Here is a 26829-nt window from a genome sequence, read left to right on the forward strand (position 1 = left end):
AAAAAAAGATTCGGCTGCCGGTGGGACTTGAACCCACACTATTCCATTAAGTACACGGACGTGTTACCAATTATACAACAGCTGCCTTTGCGAGAAGTTGTTCCATAACCAGCTAATAACGATGGGATAGCAGTCAATTCCCCGTATCCATCGAATCTGCTTTGGCAACATTTCGCACCCTTTCTCTCTACCCTGTTGACTGTTGTTCAATTCTGATACACATAGTTGGGTTTTGATACACAAAATCGAACATATTTTCCAATAAAAAAATAATTCAGTGTACAATTGCTAGAGAATTTGCTAGACAACGGAGAACAATAGGGATTGGCAACAATGGGAAAGAAATTTATTACTTGTGCAGCGGATCGGCGAGAGAAAACCAGCAGCGCCGATCAATCACGGATTGAAGAGAATATGGAAAATATCATAAAAGATTTATTGTAGGTTAGAATGGGACAAAATGGGTAGCCTCAGGGGAACTCTCCATATCTTAAAACAAAATATTTTAAAATAATTTTTCAACATGGATCCATAAAAATAGCTCACAATCTTTAAGATAAGGGTATAAACCAACGAAAATTCCACTTTTTAGTTCATTTTGGGTCATTAAAGTGAAGGTCTATGTTTCTGTTAATCGAAAGTGCCGGGTTGAGATGGGTCAAACAGCGGGGCAAAATGGGTCACCTTTGAATTCTGCAATTGATATTGTTTTTAGTCACAACTTCGTCTCGCCCAAAATTAATTGAAACGATGAAGTATCCAAAAGGGGCAAATGTAATCGCAGAGAAAACTACTTTTTTCCCACACGCCAAAATCGATTACATTTGCTTGATTAGTTCTCGAGTTATTCTTAAGTTTTTATTATTTTTGTATGAGAGCCTTCAAGAGAAGGGAGGGGTCTCAAACCATCATAGAAACATTTTATGTCATCAAAAACCTCCACATGCCACATTTGGTTTTATTTGCTTGATAAGTTCTCAAATTATGTGGAAATTTGTGTTTCATTCGTATGGGAGCCCCTTTGAACCATCTTGAGAACCTTCCCTGGCCCCGAAAACCGCTTTCAGTAGTTTCCGAATCTACAAGTGTCAGGCAGACAGAAATTAGTTTTTATGTATATAGAAGAGAAAAAGATATCGAATATCGAATTACACACAGATAGTTAGATTCATTGGCAATGTTTTTATTGAGTAAAAGGAGATTTTTCAGCTTTTGATGAAAAAATTGTTCACCCCAACGAAATCGGAAGACTGCGGTGGGCCGGAAAGGAGTCCGGTGAAAATGATTCTCCACAACGATCCGACGGGAACAAGAAGGCGAGGTGAACAGCGATCAAGGTGGATCGATCAAGTGGAGGACGATTTGCGCATCCCTCCGCACTGTGTGAATGTCGAATGGAGAAGACTTTTATGTAATCCACAGGTCATTCCGGCTTTTGCCTGAAAAAAATAATAAAACATGTTTCGCATAAGAAACATAGCTGAACAATTATTTACCTTGCCATACTTTACCAAAATGAAATTTTATCCTCCAATCGAGTGACAATAAAGTGTGTATATGCTGCTCAAAGGCAGCATTGACCCATCTTACCACGTGACCCATCTAACCCCACCCCACCTTACCCTACGAAAGTTACAACTGAGCAGGATTCGAGTGATGATCGATGTGCTGGTGAAGCAAGTATGTGAAATACAAAGAACAAATAAGACATAAGACCAATAAGATAAATAAGTCAAACAGGACAAATAAGTTAATAAGACAAAAGACAAATAAGACAATCAAGATAAATAAGTCAAATAAGACAAATAGAACAAATAAGACAAATTAGTCAAATAGGGCAAATAAGACAAATAAAACAAATAGGACAAAATTTTAATAAGACATTCAAGACAAATAAGACAAATAAGACCAATAAGACAAATTAAACTACTAAGACAAATTAAACAAGTTAAACAAATAAGGCAAATAAGACACACAAGAAAAATATGACAAATAAGCCAAATAAGACTAATATTTCTAATACGACAAATACGACAAATGAAACAAATAAGACTAACAAGACTTACAAGACTAACAACACTAATAAGACTAGTAAGAGTAATAAGAGAAACACGACACATATTTGAAATAAGACAAATTCCTTCAGCAATGCTTCCGTATGTTTCGCCAGCAATTCCCCTGGATATTTCTTCAGGAATGTCTCCGGAAATTCCTTCCTGATATCTTCTTATCTTCTTATTTTATCTTATATTAGGGGCCTTCCTTAGTTGTGCGGTAAGACGCGCGGCTACAAAGCAAGACCATGCTGAGGGTGGCTGGGTTCGGTTTCCGGTACCGGTCTACGCAATTTTCGGATTGGAAATTGTCTCGACTTCCCTGGGCATAAAAGTATCATCGTGTTAGCCTCATGATATACAAATGCAAAAATGGTAACTTGGCTTAGAAACCTCGCAGTTAATAACTGTGGAAGTGCTTAATGAACACTAAGTTGCGAGGCTGCTCTGTCCCAGTGTGGGGATGTAATGCCAATAAGAAGAAGAAGAAGATTTGGAATATCCGAAGGAATATTTGGAGGAATATCCGAAGGAATTCCTGAACGAATATCTGGAATGTCCGGATGAACTCCTGGAGAAATAACCGGAGGAACTCCTGGAAGGGTATACAGAGGATTTCCTGAAGTAATACAATGAATGAATCGCGTGAAAAAAAAACGTGTAAAAACTACTTCCATCAGAATCGATTTTTCGCGTGTTTTACGTGTTTTCCTAATCTTTTAAAAAAATCACGTAAAAAAAACTTTTAAAAAATTCCGCGAAAAAAAAATCGCTGAAGTCCCGAAAATCTCGTAAAAAACTACTTCTAATCGAAAATTGGTTTTTCGCGATTTTCACGCAATCCATCGACCTACTTCAAATATGATGCATGCTCCTTGTGGTACAGATAATAGAATGTGCACACAGCATAACTCGAGGGTAGCAGGAACTATGTCCAAGGGCTTGACGATCCCTCCCAGGCGATCTGCGAGTTGTGGCGCCTGCCTAGGATGTGCTGGGGTTTGACAGTGGGCCCTGTTAAACCTCTATAAAAAGCTGCATGAATCCGCAAGTAGGCTCCGCCAAAGCGACCGTGTGCCGCTCAAAGCGCACAAGCCCAAGTCCTGGTGTTAGGTGGGACGCTAAACAGCCCTGACACGACGGCCCTCCGACGAGACAGGAGGTTTGCGCAGGCCCAATAAGCCGCCTTTAAAAACAACCATTATAAACGACATTGAAGATAATATGACTCGATACAATCGGCAACGACCTAGGCGACGAATAAAGGATCACGATTGTAAGCTTGGAACATGGAACTGCAAGTCGCTAGGTTTCGCAGGTTGCGACAGAATAATCTACGATGAATTACATCCCCGCAACTTCGACGTCGTAGCGCTGCAGGAAATCTGCTGGACAGGACAGAAAGTGTGGAAAAGCGGGCATCGAGCGGCTACCTTCTGCCAAAGCTGTGGCACCACCAACGAGCTGGGAACCGGCTTCATAGTTCTGGGAAAGATGCGCCAACGCGTGATTGGGTGGCAGACAATCAACGCAAGGATGTGCAAGCTGAGGATAAAAGGCCGTTTCTTCAACTATAGCATCATCAACGTGCACTGCCCACACGAAGGGAGACTCAACGACGAGAAAGAAGCGTTCTATGCGCAGCTGAAGCAGACATACGATGGGAACCACTGCGGGACGTCAAAATCGTCATCGGTGACATGAACGCTCAGGTAGGAAGGGAGGAAATATATAGACCGGTCATCGGACCGGATAGTCTACATACCGTATCGAACGACAACGGCCAACGATGCATAAACTTTGCAGCCTCCCGCGGAATGGAAGTCCGAAGCACTTTCTTCACCCGCAAAAATATCCACAAGGCCACATAGAAATCACCTAATCAAGTAACGGAAAACCAAATCGACCACGTTCTAATCGACAGTAAATTCTTCTCCGACATAACGAACGTACGCACTTACCGCAGTGCGAATATTGAATCCGACCATTACCTCGTTGCAGTATGTCTGCGCTCAAAACTCTCGACGGTGTACAACACGCGTCGTAGTCGTCCGCCGCGGCTAAACATTGGGCTGCTACAAGACGGTTGACTAGCCCAAGACTACGCGCAGCAGCTGGAAGTGGCACTCCCAACGGAAGAGCAGCTAGGCGAGACATCTCTTGAAGATGGCTGGAGAGATATTCGATCCGCCATTGGAAGCACCGTAACCGCTGCACTAGGCACGGTGGCTCCGGATCAGAGAAACGACTGGTATGACGGCGAATCTGAGCAGTTAGTTGAGGAGAAGAATGCAGCATGGGCGAGATTGCTGCAACACCGCACGAGGGCGAATGAGGCACGATACAAACGGGCGCGGAACAGTCAAAATTCGATTTTCCGGAGGAAAAAGCGCCAGCAGGAAGATCAAGACCGTGAAGAGACGGAGGAACTGTACCGCGCTTATAACGCACGAAAGTTCTATGAGAAGTTAAACCGTTCACGTAAGGGCCACGTGCCACAGCCCGATATGTATAAGGGCAGAAACGGGAACCTTCTTACAAACGAGCGTGAGGTGATCCAAAGGTGGCGGCAGCACTACAAAGAGCACCTGAATGGCGATATGGCAGACAACGGTGGCGGTATGGTAATGAACGCGCGTAGGACATGCGACTTCCGGCTCCGAATCTCCGGGAAATCCAGGAGGAGATTGGCCGGCTGAAAAACAACAAAGCCGCTGGGGTTGACCAACTACCAGGAGAGCTATTTAAACACGGTGGTGAGGCACTGGCTAGAGCGCTGCACTGGGTCATTACCAAGATTTGGGAGGAGGAAGTTTTGCCGCAGGAGTGGATGGAAGGTGTAGTGTGTCCCATCTACAAAAAGGGCGCTAAGCTGGATTGTAGCAACTACCGCGCAATCACATTGCTGAACGCCACCTACAAGATACTTTCCCAAATTTTATGCCGTCGGCTAGCACCAACTGCAAGGGAGTTCGTGGGACAGTACCACGCGGGTTTTATGGGCGAACGCTCCACCACGGACCAGGTGTTCGCCATTCGCCAAGTACTGCAGAAATGCCGCGAATACAACGTGCCCACACATCATCTATTCATCGACTTCAAAGCCGCATATGATACAATCGATCGGGACCAGCTATGGCCAGGCTTGTAAAATGTCATCTGCATGTCATTTGACTAATTTGATCATAACTTTCATAACATAACATAACTTTATATTTGTCCAAGGGTACGTTGCTCTAAGTATAACATCAAAGGCTGGAGAGTGAAAACTCTCCAAAATGTCACGTGTCATTTGACATAATGTCATTTGAATGACATTTTGCCTCCCACGCCCCAGATTACATATTTACAGCAAAGTCTCGTTAGACAAAGTTGTAGGCCCATTTAACCGCTATAAGTTCGTCATACAACATGAATTGATAGCTACCTTCTGAAAACAGTTCTGGGAAAATTATACAAACGAATGCAAATGACATTTTACAACACTGGCTATGGCAGCTAATGCAGGAACACGGTTTTCTGGATAAACTGACAGGGTTGATCAAAGCGACGATGGATCGGGTGATGTGCGCAGTTCGAGTTTCAGGGGCATTCTCGAGTCCCTTCGAAACGTGCAGAGGGTTACGGCAAGGTGATGGTCTTTCGTGTCTGCTATTCAACATCGCTTTGGAAGGGGTAATACGAAGAGCAGGGATTAACACGAGTGGTACAATTTTCAATAAGTCCGTCCAGCTATTTGGCTTCGCCGACGACATAGATATTATGGCACGAAACTTTGAGAAGATGGAGGAAGCCCCCACCAGACTGAAGAGGGAAGCCAAGCGGATCGGACTAGTCATTAACACGTCGAAGACAACGTACATGATAGGAAGAGGTTCAAGAGAAGACAATGTGAGCCACCCACCGCGAATTTGCATCGGTTGTGACGCAATCGAGGTGGTAGAAGAATTTGTGTACTTGGGCTCACTGGTGACTGCCGAAAATGATACCAGCAGAGAAATTCGGAGACACTTAGTGGCTGGAAATCGTACGTACTTTGGACTCCGCAAGACGCTCCGATCGAATAGAGTTCGCCGCCGTATCAAACTGGCAATCTACAAAACGCTGATTAGATCAGTAGTCCTCTACGGACACGAGACCTGGACGATGCTCGTGGAGGACCAACGCGCACTGGGCGCTTTCGAAAGGAAAGTGCTGCGTACCATCTATGATGGGGTGCAGATGGCGGACGGTACGTGGAGGAGGCGAATGAACCACGAGTTGCATCATCTCCATCGTTCACACCGCGAAAATCGGACGACTACGGTGGGCCGGGCACGTAGCCAGAATGTCGGACAGTAACCCGGTGAAAATGGTTCTCGACAACGATCCGACGGGCACAAGAAGGCGAGGTGCGCAGCGGGCAATGTGGATCGATCAGGTGGAAGATGACTTCCGGACCCTCCGTAGACTGCGTGGTTGGCGACGTGTAGCCATGGACCGAGCCGAATGGAGAAGACTCTTATATACCGCACAGGTCACTTCGGCCTTAGTCTAAATAAATAAATAAATAAATGAATAAATTAAGAAATATCACATTTTAATAAGATGATTCTGTTCTTAAAAAAATTAAGAATAGATTCGTAAAAAAACTAGTGTGGAGAAAAACTAGTTAGTCGGATTTTAACCTTCTGTCTGTGCTCAAAAAAACTTACGTTGTCTGTGCTCTGGGGTCAAATTGACCCCAAATTGATTTTGGATTTATGGGGCTGTTTCGAAAGATAATTTAATCATCTTTCAGGTCGTAGCCAAATATTGACTATTGGTGGGCGGGTACATCGCGGGGAGGGGTTTTAGTGAACAAGGGTACAAAAACAGTGATTTTTCATGATTATTTTACTTATATCCGAAAATCCTACCCATTTTGAACTGCACCTTTTTTAAAAAGGTTATGCAGGAAGGCGTGTGCTTTGGCATGAGGCGTTGATAAGTTTAGAACTTGGCCGCCAGGTGGTGGTATATTTGAATTCATTATTTTAGACTACTCAAGATATTCCGATATATAGAATTCTCCTCAGTGTAAATATTCTTATCGCACAAATTTAAAATTTGTTAAAATGGCGTCTTGATCAAAGGTCGTCTAGTGGGAATGGACTGTCTTGTGACGGAAGTAATAATTGGGAATTTTACAAATAGGCGGCAAATTGGCTGATCTTTGGTTACGCATGTAGACCCAAAGGCCTTAATTCCAGGGTTTTCTTGGATGACCTAAAACATATTCTGTGAACAGCATTGCAGCATCGCTGGAGCAGGTTGACTACAAAGAAAACTTTTGATGAACTCTACCACAACATTCATGTTTGCAAAAAATGGTACGAACCAAAATCCATCAGATCTCACATGGAACAATATACTCAAATATAACAGCTCACTAGCGTCGCATCTTGGAAGAAGTGTTCATTATATTGAGCACCACTTTGTAGTCCTGGACATCCTGAACAATGTTGCCGAATACAACTTGGGTGTAGGTATGAGGGATCTCAAGCTAAAGCAATATTTCAAATATGCAAGAATATTGCAAGTACACTAGCGCTGCATATTTGTAAATTTCTTAATTATTTATTCCGTCACATGACAGTCCATTCCCACTAGACGAAATTTGTTAAAGACGTCATCTTTACAAATTTCAAATTTGTGCGATAAGAATATTTACAATGAGGAAAATTCCATTTCCATGTATCGGAATTTCTTGAGTAGCCTAAAATAATGAATTCAAATATACCGCCACCTAGCGACCAAGCTGTAAACAAATCGATACCTCATGTCAAAGCACACGCCTTCCTGCTTAACCTTTTTGAAAAGATGCAGTTCAAAATGGGTAGGATTTTCAGATATAAGTAAAATAAGCATAAAAATCACTGTTTTCTACCCTTTTTTACGAAAACCCCTCCCCGCGATGTACCCGCCCACCTATAGTCAATCTCTAGTAACGAAGATTAAATTATCTTTGAAAGAAGATTAAATTATCTTTCGAAACAGCCCCAAAAATCCAAAATCGGCCAAACATTAAAAAAGTTATAGCAATTTCAATTTGGGGTCAATTTGACCCCAGAGCACAGACAACGTAAGTTTTTTGAAAAAAGTACACTGTAGCGCATATTTTCAAGATTTTTCAAGCGAATTTGCACCTATGAGACAGATTTCGGCGAGTTTGACCAAACTACCAAAAATTAGGAGAATCGGTTGAAAACTAAAAAAAATGGCAGCCATTCAAAGTGGCCTGGGGTCATATTGACACCAGAGCACAGACAAAAGGTTAAACATCTAAAATAAAACATAAAACTAATGCGATTTTTTTACCTCAATGTTTTGCCTTTCTCGTATACTAAGTATACGTAAAGGCTATATGTTCGCTCCAAAAATGAACTTTTTTTAGGAGGCCCGGAGACCCATAGTGTTATATACCAATCAACTCAGCTCGACGAATTGAGGTGATGTCTGTGTGTGTGTGTGTGCGTGTGTGTGTATGTGTGTGTGTGCGCGCACCAAAAGAGCAAAAAGTTTAGCTCACTTTTTTTGCACTTACCCTCAACCAATTTACTCGCAACAAGTTGCATTCGACGCAGTATACTGCCCCATTGTGTCCTATTGAAAATTGGCCGGATCGGACTATGGGCTTGGAAGTTATGGCCAAAATACTTTTTCTAATAAAAAAGCGTGTAAAAAAGTCTAGCTCACTTTTAATGCACTTACCCTAAACGGATTCCCTCACAAGAGGCTGCATTCGACGCAGTATCCTGTCCCATTGTTTCCTATTGAAAATTGGACAGATCGGACAATGGGCTTGGTAGTTATGGCCAAAATACTGTTTCTTATAAAAAAGCGCGTAAAAAAGTTTAGCTCACTTTTAATGCACTTACCCTACACGGATTCCCTCACAACAGGCTGCATTCGACGCAGTATTCTGCCCCATTGTTTCCTATTGAAAATTGGACGGATCGGACAATGGGCTTGGAAGTTATGGCCAAAATACTTTTTCTCAGAAAAAAAGCGCGTAAAAAATCTAGCTCACTTTTAATGCACTTACCCTGAACCGATTTCCTCGCAGAATCTTGTCTCATTATTTCCTATTGAAAATTCATTCCCGATCAGACGATGGGCTCAGAAGTAATGCCCAAAATACTATTTTTTTACCGCACGAGAAAGGCATCATCACCGCTAGGTGGATTAATCTGGGTTTTTTGTATTAACTTTGATACTAAAGTCTGCCATTTAGAAATTATAGTTAACAAGGATTTCTAATAAGAGACCATGGTCTAATTGGCGCCTCGGAATGCCACGTCGACTTCAAAATCTCAAAAACTTCAAATAAATTTGTTATTCAACCGTAGTTTTACTGGACAAATCGTATTTCAAAAATTTCTTCATTATTTCAATTACTTTTTATTTTTCAAACGATTGGTCCTACTAAATACTTATAAGGACTCACAAATCCAAAGAATTCTCTGTCTAGGAATCTTTTTTTTTTTGCTGCTAACAAAAAAATACTTTGAGCTCATATTAAACAACAGCAAATTGTTGTAATGATAAACACAATTTTGAGTAACAATTTGTAACTCACTACCCGTTCCCGTGACGCGGGGTAGATACTTTCTCGTGGTATGTTAGTAAATCTGGATAACCCTAGTCATAGCTTCTGGCTTATTCAATGAATACCATCCTCAATATCTACTCCGTGGTACTCATAAGGGTGTCGGAAAGTCACTGGTTTCTTGCTTACGGTGAATATAGGCGTGGCTAGTAGCAGTAATCCTCAAGTTTTTTTTTTATTATTTTGCTTTTATTTGATTCCTGATAGCATTCTGGATATGGATTTCAAAAATAAACCACGACTTTCCAATCTACAAATGACACCATAACAATGCTAATGCAACTTGTAGCTCAATTCCCGATTTAAAACTTCATACAAAAGTCACTATTTGGTCACTTTTTCTGCAACTGAAAGTCACTATTTGGTCACTTTTTCGTCATCGTTGGTAACTAAAGCCACTATTTTGAACGGCATTCATCGCTACCAGCCCTGATATCTACGACACTCCAAACTGTCCTTGAGTACAGATCTTAATATTCAAATAGATCAAGATCTTCGATGTCCCTACTAGTTTTATGAGATGGAATAGCTCAAAGGGACTTCGCTACATTATTGCAGTCAAACTACAAAATTCATTTGACATCTACGCCACTCCAAACTCTCCTTGAGTACAGATCTTATTCTCAATTCTTGTACATATTGCGGATGAGAAATTCTTCGGAAATTCCTCGGGAAATTGTTCAAAAAGGGGAAGGTTAGTTTGGTCAGAAGTCATAAGTCATTCAGCGAAGAATCATTTGGATGAATGCCACCTGGCCTAAAGTCATCTAGCCGAATTCAAATGTTCCGAATGTTTGGTTGAAACGGTTATTATGTTGAAAACGGTTTGGCCAAAAGTTGTTTGATCGAATAGGTTATTTGACTAAATAGCCGTTTGGCCGATATGGTCTTTCAGCAGACAAGGGCATTGGGTTGAAAATATCATTTGGTCGAATGGGTCATACAGTGGGAAATGCCATTTGCTGCATGGGTCTTATCACCAAAAATGTAGTTTTCGGCCAAACCAGGGGTCATATCACAATTGTAATTTTTTTGTCAGACGACAGTTTGGGCCATATGACCAGATAAGTTTCTGCTTTTAATGGTTTGTTCAGTAGAATCATATTTTCGGTCTTTCGGTCAAACGACCCTTTCCCGTTCAAAAATTTGATTTCAGAGATATTTTTGGGAAATATCTTTCTTTCCTTCTTCGGAATTTCCATATGATTTTTTTAGAATTACCACAAGAAGTTAATTGCATATTAATCGGTAAACTCGGCCGTACAAAAATCTTTTTTTTTGTTAAACATACCTGCTGCACATGTTTCGAAATGGACAAATTGATAAGAAATTTGCGAAAAAGAATCCACGTATCTTGGAGGGACTTGAACCCTCAACCTCCTACTCTCTAGATAGGGCTGATAACCTCTACACAACAAGACCACTTAAAGTTCACGGAAAACCTTCACCTCTTGGCTCTTTTTGCAAATTTAATATCTTTCGGATGCTTGATTCGTCCAATCGTCACATGTGCTTTACTGTTGTTTATCCACAGTCACCCACATTTTTATTATCGAGAACTTCACACTATGTCCCCAGTACAGAAACGGATGGGCGGATTTGTATAGGTGTGTATCAATCACACTCTGCTATGCCAACTATTTGCTTGGCTAAAGCATTTGATGAGTATGACGGTTCTACGCACGTGGTCTAGTACTGGCACTCACTCCCTAGATCATAGCAAAAGTTAATGTATAGTAGGTTTTGTCTTTATTTTCTCAAGAAGGGATTTTCGAAGGAAAATTTGAAGGAACTCCAAAAGTTAGACACTTCAGTCAAAAACTGCACCTCCATCGAACCGTTGAATCGCGCCATGATTAATTAATGACGATCAACGGGCACGAAAGTGAAACACACAAAGGCAATTTTATGCCGGGGGTTTACAGTCATTGAGGACTACTTCGGATGACAACAACGAAAGTGAATGTGAATGTTTTGATTTTTATCGCTCTCCTTCGGGTGTGGACCGCCCGAGACAAACGGCCTTCAACTTTCGCTGCAGCACGTCATCCAGCCGTAAAAAATGATTTGAAAACCGTTACGGGTTTTTTTTTTAGTAGTGCCAAAGCGATAATGCATGATTGAACTGATTGGACGTCATGGCTTTGGCGCGACTGGCGAGATTTTATCGGAGAATTTATTAATTTTAAACCATGTGTAGTATTCATAGTTTTGTTGTCAGTTTGTCATTAACTCACAAGTATTCAACGAGAACTAACATATTTTTTTTTATTGTTTTTTTACAGATCTTCAACAACGTGTTGGATTTATTAGTTTTTCATTCGCCAAGTTAGCTGAAACATACATTCAAAATGCCTAAATCGGTAAGTAGTCAAACACACCCATCCTTTTTGTAGATTTTCCAATAATCCTGAAAGTAGGCAACAGCTGTATCATTCGGAAATGGAATTCAACTCCCAATGGATCCAACAGCTTCATCAGACTCAATCCAATTGTTTAAACTCTTTGAAAACACGCGAATAAATTCGCTGCATTGATTCATCGCAATTCCGCTTCCTCCGGAGACGGCCCACGCTTTTTCCCCTCTTTATCTCCCACTCGTTTCCCACGGAGACAGTTCCAAATGGGGGAACGACGAGCGAGCGGCAGCCACGGTCTTACGTAAGCCGCCAATCGAGAGACAACTGCGACGGCAACGACAACAATAACTAGAAGACGGTGAATCTCACATCATCGGTTGCTGCAGTTGTGTTATTGCCATTTTTGTACAAACCCACCTGCTTGTAGACATTTGCTGACAGGCTATAATTTTACTTCAAAAACGTAGGCAAATGGTTTTGATTATTTTTAGAATGGAAATCGAGAATCCGAGCTTACGGGCATGTCGCCTTGGCAAGTAGTCTTATCTCTATAGGTGGATCAATCGGCAATTTCGCACCAATGAATGTCGTCGTTCTATACCCGTACCATATTTACATTTTCTGTTTAGACGAGTGGGACTTTCCAGTAGTCGCGCATCCTCCACCGGCGCTCGTTCTTGACCTGCTGCTCTCCCCAATTAGACCTCCAAACCGGCACGGAGCGCCCCATCGCGGCGGTAGGGTGAATGAAAGAGCGTGTCGTTTATCGTTAAGGTAATAGCCCCACAGTAATGAATATTATCTCTGGGATTTGTTCGCGACGGAATCTGCTTTGTGTGTGCGTTCGCCGCAAGACGGAAGATTCACGGCGAATGAGGTTGAAGGCGGTGGTAGTGTAGAATCGCGTGTTTGCGATGTTTTCTTTTTTTATTGTTGCCTGCAGCAGCAGCAGCTTTGCGGGTTTGTTTTCGCTGGAAATTAGTAGGAAGGTGGCACATAAATTGTTTTTTCTTTCGCCTTATTGAGAGTGTTGTTGTCTTCTAGAATCTTCGGAATGATCACTTGTTTGACTGGGGATTACGCTGAAGTTAAAGATCAGCTGTTATCAACCTTATTCAACCTTTAACGTTTAGCATTATTTAGCACCTTGTAGTTATGTTTTTCTTCACGTTGTTAGTCAAAATTGCCTAAAAAAGGCTAAGGCTCAAACCTTAGCGTAATATGCTGTGGTTGAGCACATTTATCGTTGTAAATCTTTATACATAATATTGAAGTTCTAACCAAATTATGCCACCAGCCTTGCTTATTTTGGAATTTTGGCTATTATGCCAAGTAATCAAAAACCAAAACATACATACAAAGTATATGGCGACGATTTTAAAATGTCTGTCTAAAATTCCAAACGAGTTATAATTAAAAACTAATCATTTTAAAGCGCAAGAAAAATGGGAAGCTACATTTTTGGTACATTATACGAAAAAAATATATATTTTGGAATAATGTGTTCTTAACAGGGGTCGTAAGCTCACTCATTCTCACGAGAAGATGTTGCTCACTAACACAGATTTTCGCCTAATTATCCTGGAATTATCAGGGACCCATTTACTCACCAAACCATACTCGTCGATCGATCCAGGTCGTCTGATCATCCCAGACAAGGATCTAGCAACGAAACGGATGAACCTTTGTCCATAGCTACTAACTTACTTTTTACTTATGGGTCCTGGGATGAATGAAACATCTCCATCCTGAGCGATGTCCAACTATAGCCTTAACCTGTTATCAATATAGATTACCGAAAGAATTCCTGGGGAATTTACGAAGCCATTCTTTACTCATATTCAGGAATTCAATAAAGGATTGCTTTGTATTTTTTCGAGAATTCCGTCGGACATTCTTCAGGAATGTATTAAAAAAAAAATACAAAGTTACTCAGGATCTTTCAAAGCAATTCCTGGGGGAACTTTCGAAGTAATTTTAGGATCAATTTTGAAAAAAAATCCTCTGTAGAATTTTTCAAACATTTTTTTTTTGAATCATGATTAAAGTGATTTTCAAAGAAATCACTTTAGCAGAAATTAGACCTGTGCGCGGCCGACGACAAAAATAAGTCGGCGCGCCGCTGCATGGATATTTTTCACGCAACCGAATATTTTTTACCACGCCGATGGCTATTGAAGAACTATTTAAACCAGTAGTTTCATGGGTTTTGTAATTTTTTTTGAGCAATTTCGAGCTGTAAATGAGCTTATATGACCTGATGAAATACTAAGCTGGAATATTGATAAACGTAATCAAAGTTCGAAACATCATAGAGAGAACTGGAATTCATAATGAACTGGTATTTCATAATGAATTTCAAAATCCCGCAGTTGATGACATTTTCTTCTCGAAATTACCCGAATTTCCCCAGGGTCTTCCGGATGAACTCCCGGAGGAACTTCCGAAGAAACTCATGAAAAACTTTCCTGAACAATTTTGACGGAACTTTTTTAGGAATTCCGGGAAGAAAACATGAAGATACTTTTCGAATAATTCCCGGAGAAGCTTCCCGAAGAATTGCTGGAGAAGCACCCCAACAAGTTTCTGGTGGAACCCTTGGAATTTTCCTATTCATGGAATTCCTGGAAAAATCCTGGAAGAATTCCTGGAAAAAATCCTAAGGAATTCTAACAAAAACCTCTAAAGAAAATGATGGAGCAACTTCCGGAGGAATACATGAAGGAACTTCAGAAAAAAAAAATCCTGGATAATCTTCCGAACGAAGACATTTCTGGAGAAACTTCCTGAGGATTTGCTGGAGGAAATTGGATGGATTTTGTCAGAAGTTCCAAAAAGTATTCTTGGGGCAACCTTTCGAGGAATTCCTGGAAAAGCTTCCCGAATAATTCCTGGAGGAACTTTCAAACTAATTCTTGGAGGATCTTCTGGAGGAATTCCTGGAGAAACTTCAGAAGAAATTCTTGAAAAAAACTTCCATAAGGAATTGCTGGATAAATTTGAATTGTTTTTTTGTTTTGGGAACTCCGGGAAGAGCTCTTGGAGAAACTTTCAGAGAAATTGCTTGAGAAGATTCTTGAAAAAATACTGAAAAGGCTTTCTGCAAAAGTTCATGGAGGAACTTCCCGAACATTTTCTGGAGGAATTCCTGAAAGAACTTTTGAGGGACCTTCCAAGGAATTCCTGGAGGAACTTCCCGAGGACCTGGAGGAATTCCTGGAGGAACTTCTGGAGAAGTTCCTGAAAATTCATTGAGGAGCTTCCGGAAGAATTCCTGGAGGAACTTACGGAGGAATTCCTGGATTAAAGCTTCCGGAATAATTCCTGAAACAACTTCCGGCGAGGAATTCCTGGAGGAGCTTATGGAGGCATTCCTGGAAGAACTTCCGAAAGAATTCCTGGAGTTACTTCCGGAGTAATTCATTGAGTAACTAGTGGAGGAACTCCCCTAGGAAATTCTGGAGGAACTTCCGGAGGAATTTCTGGAGGAACTTCCGAAGAAATTCCTGGAGGAACTTCTGGAGGAATTTCTGGAGGAACTTCCGAAGAAATTCCTGGAGGAACTTCTGGAGGAATTCCTGAAGGAACATCCGGAGGAGTTCCCGAAGGAACTTCTGTAGGAATTTCCGGAGGAGGAATTCTCGGAGGAACTTTCAGAGGAATTCCCGGAGGAACTTTCGGAGGAATTCCCGGAGGAACTTCCGGAGGAATTCCCGGAGGAACTCCCGGAAAAATTCCCGGAGGAACGTCCGGAGGAATTCCCGGAGGAACTTCCGGAGGAATTCCCGGAGGAACTTCCGGAGGAATTCCCGGAGGAACTTCCGGAGGAATTCCCGGAGGAACTTCCGGAGGAATTCCCGGAGGAACTTCCGGAGGAATTCCCGGAGGAACCTCCGGAGGAATTCCCGGAGGAACTTCCGGAGGAATTCCCGGAGGAACTTCCGGAGGAATTCCCGGAGGAACTTCCGGACGAACTTCTGCAGGAATTCCCGGAGGAACTTCTGCAGGAATTCCCGGAGGAACTTCCGGAGGAATTCCCGGAGGAACTTCCGGAGGAATTCCCGGAGGAACTTCCGGAGGAATTCCCGGAGGAATTCCCGGAGGAATTCCCGGAGGAACTTCCGGAGGAATTCCCGGAGGAACTTCTGGAGGAATTCCCGGAGGAACTTCCGGAGGAACTTCCGGATGAATTCCCGGAGGAACTTCCGGATGAATTCCCGGAAGAACTTCCGGAGGAATTTCCGATAGAACTTCCGAAGGAACTTCCGGAGGAATTCCCGGAGGAACTTCCGGAGGAATTCTCGGAGGATCTTCCGGAGGAATTCCCGGAGGAACTTCCGGAAGAATTCCTGGAGGAACTTCCGGAGGAATTCCCGGAGGAACTTCCGGAGGAATTCCCGGAGGAACTTCCGGAGGAATTCCCGGAGGAACTTCCGGAGGAATTCCCGGAGGAACTTCCGGAGGAATTCCCGGAGGAACTTCCGGAGAATTCCCGGAGGAACCTCCGGAGGAACTATCGGAGGAACTTCTGGAGGAATTCCCGAAAGAACTTCCGGAGGAACTTCCGGAGGAATTCCCGGGAGAACTTCCGGAGGAATTCCCGGAGGAACTTCCAGAGGAATTCCCGGAGGAACTTCCGGAGGAATTCCCAGAGGAGCTTCCGGAGGAATTCCCGGAGGAACTTCTGGAGGAATTCCCGCAGGAATTCCCGGAGGAACTTCCGGAGAAATTCCTGGAGGATCTTCAGGAGGAATTGCTGGAGGATCTTCAGGAGGAATTGCTGGAGAAACTTTGGGAGCAATTCCTGGAGGAATTTCCAGAGGATTTTCTTGAGGACCTTCGGCGGATTTTTTGGAGCAACTTGCCGAGAAATTATACAAGGAACTTCCGGTGGAATTCTTGGAGGAACTTCCGTAGGGATTGCTGGACGAACTTCCGGAGGAATTCCCGGAGGAACTCCCGAAGGAATCTCCGGCGAAATTCTTGGAGGAATTCCTGGAGGATCTTCCAGAAGAATTCCTGGAGGAACCTCCGGAGGAACTTCCGGAAGAACTGAAATTTCTAGTGAAATTCATGGAGGATTTTCCGGAAGAATTCCTGGAGAAACTTCCGAAGAAATTTCTGGAGGAAGTTCCGATGAAATTCTTTGAGGACCTTTCTGAGGAATTCCCGGAGGAACTTCCGGAGGAATTCCCGGAGGAACTTCCGGAGGAACTCCCGGAGAAACTTCCGGAGGAATTCTTGGAGGAACTTCCGGAGGAATTCTTGGAGGAACTTCCGGAGGAAATCTTGGAGGAACTTCCAGAGGATTTCCCGGAGGAACTTCCGGAGGAATTCCCGGAGAAACTTCCGGAGAAATTCCCGGAGGAACTTCCGGAGGAATTCCCGGAGGAACTTCCGGAGAAATTCCCGGAGGAACTGAAATTTCTAGTGGAATTCATGGAGGATTTTCCGGAAGAATTCCTGGAGAAACTTCCGAAGAAATTTCTGGAGGAAGCTCCGATGAAATTCTTTGAGGAGCTTTTTGAGGAACTCCCGGAGAAACTTCCGGAGGAATTCTTGGAGGAACTTCCGGAGGAATTCTTGGAGGAACTTCCGGAGGAAATCTTGGAGGAACTTCCAGAGGATTTCCCGGAGGAACTTCCGGAGGAATTCCCGGAGAAACTTCCGGAGGAATTCCCGGAGGAACTTCCGGAGGAATTCCCGGAGGAACTTCCGGAGGAATTCCCGGAGGAACTTCCGGAGAAATTCCCGGAGGAACTTCCGGAGGAATTCCCGGAGGAACTTCCGGAGGAATTCAGGAGGAACTTCGGAGGAATTCCTGAGGAACTTCCGGAGGAATTCCCGGAGGAACTTCGGAGGAATTCGGAGGAACTTCCGGAGGAATTCTGGAGGAACTTCCGGAGGAATTCGGAGGAACTTCCGGAGGAATTCCGGAGGAACTTCCGGAGGAATTCCTGAGGAACTTCGGAGGAATTCCCGGAGGAACTTCCGGAGGAATTCCCTGGAGGAACTTCCGGAGGAATTCGGAGGAACTTCCGGAGGAATTCCCGGAGGAACTTCCGGAGGAATTCCTGAGGAACTTCCGGAGGAATTCCTGGAGGAACTTCCGGAGGAATTCCCGGAGGAACTTCCGGAGGAATTCCGGAGGAACTTCGGAGGAATTCGGAGGAACTTCGGAGGAACTTCCGGAGGAATTCGGAGGAACTTCCGGAGGAATTCTGGAGGAACTTCCGAGGAATTCCGGAGGAACTTCCGGAGGAATTCCGGAGGAACTTCCGAGGAATTCCCGGAGGAACTTCCGGAGGAATTCCCGGAGGAACTTCCGGAGGAATTCCGGAGGAACTTCCGAGGAATTCTCGGAGGAACTTCCGGAGGAATTCTCGGAGGAACTTCCGGAGGAATTCCCGGAGGAACTTCCGAGGAATTCCGGAGGAACTTCCGGAGGAATTCCGGAGGAACTTCCGAGGAATTCCCGGAGGAACTTCCGGAGGAATTCGGAGGAACTTCCGGAGGAATTCCGGAGGAACTTCCGAGGAATTCCCGGAGGAACTTCCGGAGGAATTCCAGGAGGAACTTCCGGAGGAATTCCGGAGGAACTTCCGGAGGAATTCCCGGAGGAACTTCCGGAGGAATTCCGGAGGAACTTCCGGAGGAATTCCCGGAGGAACTTCCGGAGGAATTCGGAGGAACTTCGGAGGAATTCCAGAGGAACTTCGGAGGAATTCCGGAGGAACTTCCGGAGGAATTCGGAGGAACTTCGGAGGAATTCCGGAGGAACTTCCGGAGGAATTCCGGAGGAACTTCCGGAGGAATTCCCGAGGAACTTCCGGAGGAATTCGGAGGAACTTCCGAGGAATTCCCGGAGGAACTTCCGGAGGATATGCCGGAGGAACTTCCGGAGGAATTCCCGGAGGAACTTCCGGAGGAATTCCCGGAGGAACTTCCGGAGGAATTCCCGGAGGAACTTCCGGAGGAATTCCCGGAGGAACTTCCGGAGGAATTCCCGGAGGAACTTCCGGAGGAATCCCCGGAGGAACTTCCGGAGGAATTCGGAGGAACTTCCGGAGGAATTCCCTGAGGAACTTCCGGAGGAATTCCCGGAGGAACTTCCGGAGGAATTCCCGGAGGAACTTCCGGAGGAATTCGGAGGAACTTCCGAGGAATTCCCGGAGGAACTTCGGAGGAATTCCCGGAGGAACTTCCGGAGGAATTCCGGAGGAACTTCCGGAGGAATTCCCTGAGGAACTTCCGGAGGAATTCCTGGAGGAACTTCGGAGGAATTCCGGAGGAACTTCCGGAGGAATTCCCGGAGGAACTTCGGAGGAATTCCCGGAGGAACTTCCGGAGGAATTCTGGAGGAACTTCCGAGGAATTCCCGGAGGAACTTCCGGAGGAATTCGGAGGAACTTCCGGAGGAATTCCCGGAGGAACTTCCGGAGGAATTCCCGGAGGAACTTCCGGAGGAATTCCCGGAGGAACTTCCGGAGGAATTCCGGAGGAACTTCGGAGGAATTCGGAGGAACTTCCGGAGGAATTCCCGGAGGAACTTCCGAGGAATTCCGGAGGAACTTCGGAGGAATTCCCGGAGGAACTTCCGGAGGAATTCCGGAGGAACTTCCGGAGGAATTCCGGAGGAACTTCCGGAGGAATTCCGGAGGAACTTCCGGAGGAATTCCCGGAGGAACTTCCGAGGAATTCCCGGAGGAACTTCCGGAGGAATTCCGGAGGAACTTCCGGAGGAATTCCCGGAGGAACTTCCGGAGGAATTCGGAGGAACTTCCGAGGAATTCCCGGAGGAACTTCCGAGGAATTCGGAGGAACTTCCGGAGGAATTCCTGAGGAACTTCCGGAGGAATTCTGGAGGAACTTCCGAGGAATTCCCGGAGGAACTTCCGGAGGAATTCCGGAGGAACTTCCGGAGGAATTCCCGGAGGAACTTCGGAGGAATTCCCTGGAGGAACTTCCGAGGAATTCCGGAGGAACTTCCGGAGGAATTCCGGAGGAACTTCCGGAGGAATTCGGAGGAACTTCGGAGGAATTCCCGGAGGAACTTCCGGAAGAATTCCAGTGGAACTTCGGAGGAATTCGAGGAACTTCCGAGGAACTTCGGAGGAATTCGGAGGAACTTCTGGAGGAATTCCCGGAGGAACTTCTGGAGGAATTCCGGAGGAATTCCCGAGGAATTCCGGAGGAATTCCGAGGAACTTCCGGAGGAACTTCCGGAGGAACTTCGGAGGAACTTCGGAGGAACTTCCGGAGGAACTTCCGAGGAATTCGGAGGAACTTCCGGAGGAATTCCCGGAGGAACTTCCGAGGAATTCCGGAGGAACTTCCGGAGGAATTCCCGGAGGAACTTCCGGAGGAATTCCCGGAGGAACTTCCGGAGGAATTCCAGGAGGAACTTCCGAGGAATTCCGGAGGAACTTCGGAGGAATTCAGGAGGAACTTCCGGAGGAATTCGGAGGAACTTCGGAGGAATTCCCGGAGGAACTTCCGGAGGAATTCCCGGAGGAACTTCCGGAGGAATTCCCGGAGGAACTTCCGGAGGAATTCCCGGAGGAACTTCCGGAGGAATTCCCGGAGGAACTTCCGGAGGAATTCCCAGAGGAATTCCCGGAGGAATTCTAAGAGGAATTCCCTGAGGTATTCCCAGAGGAATTCCCAGAGGAATTCCCGGAGGAATTCCCAGAGGAATTCCCAGAGAAATTCCCGGAGGAATTCCCAGAGGAATTCCCGGAGGAATTCCCAGAGGAATTCCCGGAGGAATTCCCAGAGGAATTCTCAGAGGAATTCTCGGAGGAATTCCCAGAGGAATTCCCGGAGGAATTCCCAGAGGAATTCCCGGAGGAATTCCCAGAGGAATTCCCGGAGGAATTCCCAGAGGAATTCCCGGGGGAATTCCCAGAGGAATTCGCGGAGGAACTTTCAGAGGAATTGCCGGAGGAATTCTTGGAAGAACTTCCGGAGTATTTCCCAGAGGAACTTCCTGAGGAATTTGTGGAGGAGCTTCAAGAGAATTTCCCGGAGGAACTTCTGGAGGAATTCCCAGAGGAATTCCCGGAAGAGTTCCCAGAGGAATTCCCGGAAGAATTCCCAGAGGAATTCCCAGAGAAATTCCCAGAGGAATTCCCAGAGAAATTCACGGAGGAATTCCCAGAGAAATTCCCGGAGGAATTCCCAGAGAAATTCCCGGAGGAATTCCCAGAGGAATTCCCGGAGGAATTCCCAGAGGAATTCCCGGTGGAATTCCTAGAGGAATTCCCGGAGGAACTTCCGGAGGAATTCCCGCAGGAACTTTCAGAGGAATTGCCGGAGGAATTCTTGGAAGAACTTCCGAAGTATTTCCCAGAGGAACTTCCTGAGGATTTTGTGGAGGAACTTCCGGAAAAACTTCCGGAGAATTTCCCAGAGGAACTTCTGGAGGAACTCCAGGTTCCTCCGAAGAATTCCTGGAGGAACTTCCGGAGGAATTCCTGGACTAACTTCGGGAGGAATTCCTGGAGGAACTTCCGGAGGAGTTCCTGGAGGAACTTCCGGAGAAATTTCTGGAAAAACTTCCGGAGAGATTCCTGTGGAACTTCCGGAGGAATTTCTGGAGAAACTTTAGAAGGAATTTCAGTAGGAACTCCTGGAGGAATTATTGGAAGAACTTCCAGAGGAATTACTGGAAGAACTTCCAGAGGAATTCCTGGAAGATCCTCGGGAGGAATTCGTGATGGAACTTCTGAAGGAATTCCTGGAGAAACTTCCGGATGTATTTCTGAAGAAACTTCCGGTGGAATTTTTAGAGAAACTTCCGGAGAAATTCTTGAAGAATCTTCCGGAGGAACTTCCGGAGGATTTACTAGCGGAACTTACAGAAGAATTCCCGGAGGAACTTTCGAAGGAATTCCCGGAGGCACTCCCGGAGGAATTCCTGAAGGAACTTCTGGAAGAATTCCTGGAGGAACTTCCGTAGAAATTCCTTGAGGAACATCCGGAAGAATATCAGAATTCAGAATTACTTCAATACATAGGGAAACAGTTCGACACTTCATCTCATAGCTCCCATTTTAATCCCATCAAAATCAAAACAATGAAAAGGTATTTGATTTGTTTTTGTGATTTTTTTCAACTCACATTCCTCCGGAAGTTTCTCCAGGAATTCCTCCTGAAGTTTCTCCAGGAATTCCTCCGGAAGTTGTTCAGGAATTCCTCCGGAGGTTCCTCCAAGAGATCCGGTAGTTCGTCCAGGAATTCCTCCCGAAGTACCTCCAGGAATTCCTCCCGAAGTACCTCCAGGAATTCCTCTCGAAGTTCCTCCAGGAATTCCTCCCGAAGTTCCTCCAGGAATTCCTCCCGAAGTTCCTCCAGGAATTCCTCCCGAAGTTCCTCCAGGAATTCCTGGAGAATCTTTTGGAAGAATTTCCGGAGGAACTTCTGGAGGAATTCCTGGACGAACTACCGGATCTCTTGGAGGAACGTCCGGAGGAATACGTGGAGGAACTTCCGCAGGAATTCCTGAACAACTTTCGGAGGAATTCCTGGAGGAACCTCCTGAGGAATTTCTGGAGGAACTTCTGGTGGAATTCCTGGATGAACTTCCGGAGAAATTCCTGAAGAAGCTTCCGGAGAAATTCCCGGAGCAATTCCCGAAGTAATTCCTGGAGAAACTTCCGGAGGAATTCTTGGAGGAAATTCCTTAGGAATTCCCGGAGGAACTTTCGGAGGAACTACCGGAGGATTTCTGGAGGAACTTCCAGAGGAATTCCCGGAGGAACTTTCGGAGGAATTCCCGGAGCAATTCCCGAAGCAATTCTTGGAGAAACTTCCGGATGAACTTCCGGAGGAATTCCCGGAGTTACTCCCGGAGGAATTCCTGAAGGAACTTCTGGAAGAATTCCTGGACGAAACTCTGGAGGGATTTCCGCAGGAATTCCTGGAGGAACATCCGGAGGAATATCAGAATTCAGAAACGTGGGTACGCATCACCCTTATTGGTGCACTTGGGTTATATCCATCTCAAGCACACCTTTCTGGGGTTATCCCATCATACCAACAGGTATACTAAACCGTGCCCTTTAGAGTCGCTGTCTTCATAATAAAAACTTAAATCACTTTCACGTTTCGATCATTCCAATGACGACGACAATCCATCACCGTTTCTCAGTGTGTCACCTTTGCGCGCGGTTGGAATTTATTGCCCGTCCTATAGCAGCAGGGCTTGCGTAGGTGAATTCCTGTTTCACAGCTCCGGTTGCAATAAACAAGCTAAGGAATCATCGCTAAGAATGCTTTTATCATGAGGACACAATCACCGACGGTGCTATGAATCACAAATTCCTCCGATGACGCGTCCCTAAATGCCAATGGTGTGGTCAAGATGAGAAGCTATTCGACAACAATGATGTAACTCCAGCAATGCGATTTCTTATCGGTGCCGTTCGGTAAATTTCATTCCGTCAAGTGATTGGCAGTTCAATGTCCACATGGGGCAGAACAATATCGCTTCGACGACCTCTTCTCAATAATAATGAGAAAAGTGCAAACGAAACCAGGTCGAGACCACCTCCCGTTCCCCCGGCAGTACGGCACGTCGACGATGGGTGATGATGATGGCTGGCCATGTGACCTCATATCAATCGGTTTCGCTGTGTTGTAGGTAGATCGCGCACCTTAAATCGCTCTCGTGCGCGCGCGATTCCGAACCACTACCGCTCTCAAGGCCGGGCGTAATTCACGCACGCAAACGCAAAAAAAAAATCGACATACGGTCGAGATGCGGATTTGGGTATACAAAACTTCACTGACAGCAAACAATGCAATGGCCATATTTCGGTTTGGAATCCAATCGGGGCGGGGGGGTTCGCATCATTATTCAATCTTTGCAGTCAGTCAGTTGGTCAGTGTTGGCACGACCCGCGGCCCCGGTCCGGCCAGCAGCGCTCGTCGTCGGCAATCTGATTCAATATTTGCAGCATACAAATGATGCAATTACCATTATTTTCATTGGTACACACACACGGTTGTTGGGGGCGAACATCACGATCGTAGAAATGATGGCAAACGCCGTGAGGGTGATGATATTCGGATCGCGCGCAAATGGGGTTGGTGATTTTTACGGTTTTAAATAGGCTTTATTGGAATTGCATTTCTTCGGTACACTTTCGAATATATTTGTGAACAACTTCCGAGATAATCATTAGTCTCATTGAAAAATTGTGTAGGCATGTTAAATGTTTGTGCATAAAAACTTTTAAGCTTGTCATATGAAAACAATTTTTTCTAGTCAACTTTTCTAAGATGAAATATGCCAAACATTCGTTTAAAGCTTTACATGCGTATGATGCGAACTTCTTGACATTTTGCTGTTAGCTTTAAACGTTTTTGAATGCTATTTGAAGCATCGAAACAGATGTTATAATTATAATTCGTAATCATTATTATTCGATAAACATAAGCTTGATGCAGTATCCCAAAACTTGTAATAAATTCTCCGGTGTAGTACACCCGTTTCACAAGGCTAGATGATGATTGACTATGGATGCGGACAGGTAATTGCAAACCATGTTCCTCCACCACAATCAGAAAAATTACAATTATCTGACGACGTCGACGTGACATCAATCTTCCTCTCGACTACTATAGTTTGCCGATAGAGATGATGACGACGACAACAACAATAGCAACGAAAACGATGATGACACAGATTTTCCATAAGATGAGCTTTTTTGCAAAGCACGTTCCCATCTTGACCATATCTGAGACTGAGTTATTGCTAATCCGCGCATTCTCTATCCCAAACCTCGTTGGTGGTGTCAATCTGCATTAGGAAATGCTTCATCCCCTCGTTCGTTCGGTGGATGACTAAAAATAGTCTTCAAATGATCGAATCTCTGCAAATAAATAATCACTCGCTCGCAAGCACAAAACACAGGTCCAGTTGACCTTCAATCTCTGTGCTATTGCTGGTGGTGCTGCTGCTGCTGTGAATCCCTCACCATCATCCCCACATATAAATAGATTGCTGTCGTTTGTACACTGTACGTGTACAGATAAATGGATGTAAAACTAAAAGTGCACTTCTACTGAATAACTATTGTTGAATTACAAATCTAGTAGCTATTTTTCACAAAATACATTTTGTGCAAGATTTCCAACGGAGGGTGGCGTCTCCCTTGTGAAGATTTATAAACAAATAACTCACCAATCCTATAAAGCAAATGCAAAATTTGCATAAAATTAAAAATCTCGGAAAATGCAAACTCTGTGTCGAAATGCTAAGCTAAGTTTTTAAGCAAAACTGACATAAGCTGAAATAAGATTGAAATTCGTTAAGTGCTACGTCTGTTTGTCTGTGCAACATGCATGTGACGATGACGACCGATTATTATTATTATTATTGTAGTATACGGGGCGGGCAGTCGTCGGGCGGACGGATGTAGGCAGATTGTGCTTTTCCGTACCGACCGCACATAGCTAATGCGGATTGGCGGACGGATGGACGGGCCAATCAAATAGCAACCGGAGCAGAACGATTCCGATTATCAAAACAAACCTAGATTTGTGAATCCAAATGATGGTGGTGAATCAATAGAGAGAGAGAGGCGCCAACTTCAGTGTACAGCGCGCACACACGGTCGGACTGGCTGGAAATGGGGCAATTTTCTGGAAGAGGTTGCGAAATTAAAATTGTTTTTATCGAGAATGATGAAATTGTTGCAGCAGTTGTTATGATAGTATAAAATCATTACCAGTCAGCGAGTAGAATACGACATGGGCGACATTGCGTACGTGACCCAGGAACATGCGAGTTCCAGGAAGTCAAAGGAAATCAGCATTAACCAGTCAGCACGAATGGTAAATGGTTCGCTTTATAGACAAAAAGGCAAACGTTAAATGTCAGGGTGAATTGCATCAAGTGATTAGGTTGAAAAGGTTATTTGGCCGAATACCTTTTATTTGAATAGTTGAACTTATTCATTTATTAGGTGTGAAATCTGAAAATTGAGAAGTCTGAAGAGAGAAATGAAAAATGAGAAAAGAAGTGCGAAGAGACAAATGCGAAAAGGGAAGTGAGAAATGAGAAAAGAGAATGAGAAGTGAGTCATGATAAGTAAAATGTGATGGGTGGGAAATGGAAAATGAGAGATGATAATTGGGGAGTAAGAACAAGATTTAAGAAGCACGGTAAAAAGGGAAAAGGATTAGGAAGAATAAGGAAAAATCCAAAAGTAAGCAGGAATTAGGATTATTTTCTCACTTTTCAATTCTTATTTCTTGATTGTCATTTCTTACTTCCACTCACACCTAATTTCCTATTCTTTACTTCAAACTTCTTACTTTTCATTTCTTATCATTTCTCATTTCTCATTCAGGACTTCTCATTATTCATTACTTATTTCTCACTACTTATTTATGATTTTCTACTTCTCAAATGTCAACTCCAAAAAGACATTCAAGCTAAAAACTGTCTAAGACTTCCATTTAATTCGACAACGTTTTGTTATCTTTACGGATACGTATTTCAACCTCAACTGTGAGGCCGTCTTCAGTGTCTCGTACTCGACTCGAGTCGAGTCAAGTACGAAATACTGAAGACGGCCTCGCAGTTGAGGTTGAAATACGTATCTGTAAAGATAACAAAACGTGGTGGAATTTAATGGAAAGTACTAAACTCGTCTTGGACTGTTGAAAACATTCCACGAAAAGAGCTTAAATAATTTTTCTGATTCAAGCTAAAGCTGGTTGGTACTGGCGTCTAAGAGTTCCAGGGTAGTCGTCATTGGACTTGCAGCAGGGA

The 26829-nt window shown here is 44.3% G+C and overlaps 1 protein-coding gene across 2 annotated transcripts in view; it reads left to right on the forward strand.

The window, feature by feature from the left end:
* Positions 1-26829, forward strand: part of LOC134206731 (moesin/ezrin/radixin homolog 1-like) — a 176074-nt gene that overhangs the window by 35820 nt on the left and 113425 nt on the right. For both annotated transcript variants that reach the window (XM_062682458.1, XM_062682460.1), the window contains exon 2: positions 11970-12047. In XM_062682458.1, the coding sequence (XP_062538442.1) occupies positions 12036-12047 (12 nt within the window). In that variant the 5' untranslated portion in view covers positions 11970-12035. The remainder of the gene's footprint in view (positions 1-11969; positions 12048-26829) is intronic.

Source organism: Armigeres subalbatus, chromosome 1 (assembly GCF_024139115.2).
Source record: "Armigeres subalbatus isolate Guangzhou_Male chromosome 1, GZ_Asu_2, whole genome shotgun sequence".
Taxonomy (NCBI): Eukaryota; Metazoa; Arthropoda; class Insecta; order Diptera; family Culicidae; genus Armigeres; species Armigeres subalbatus.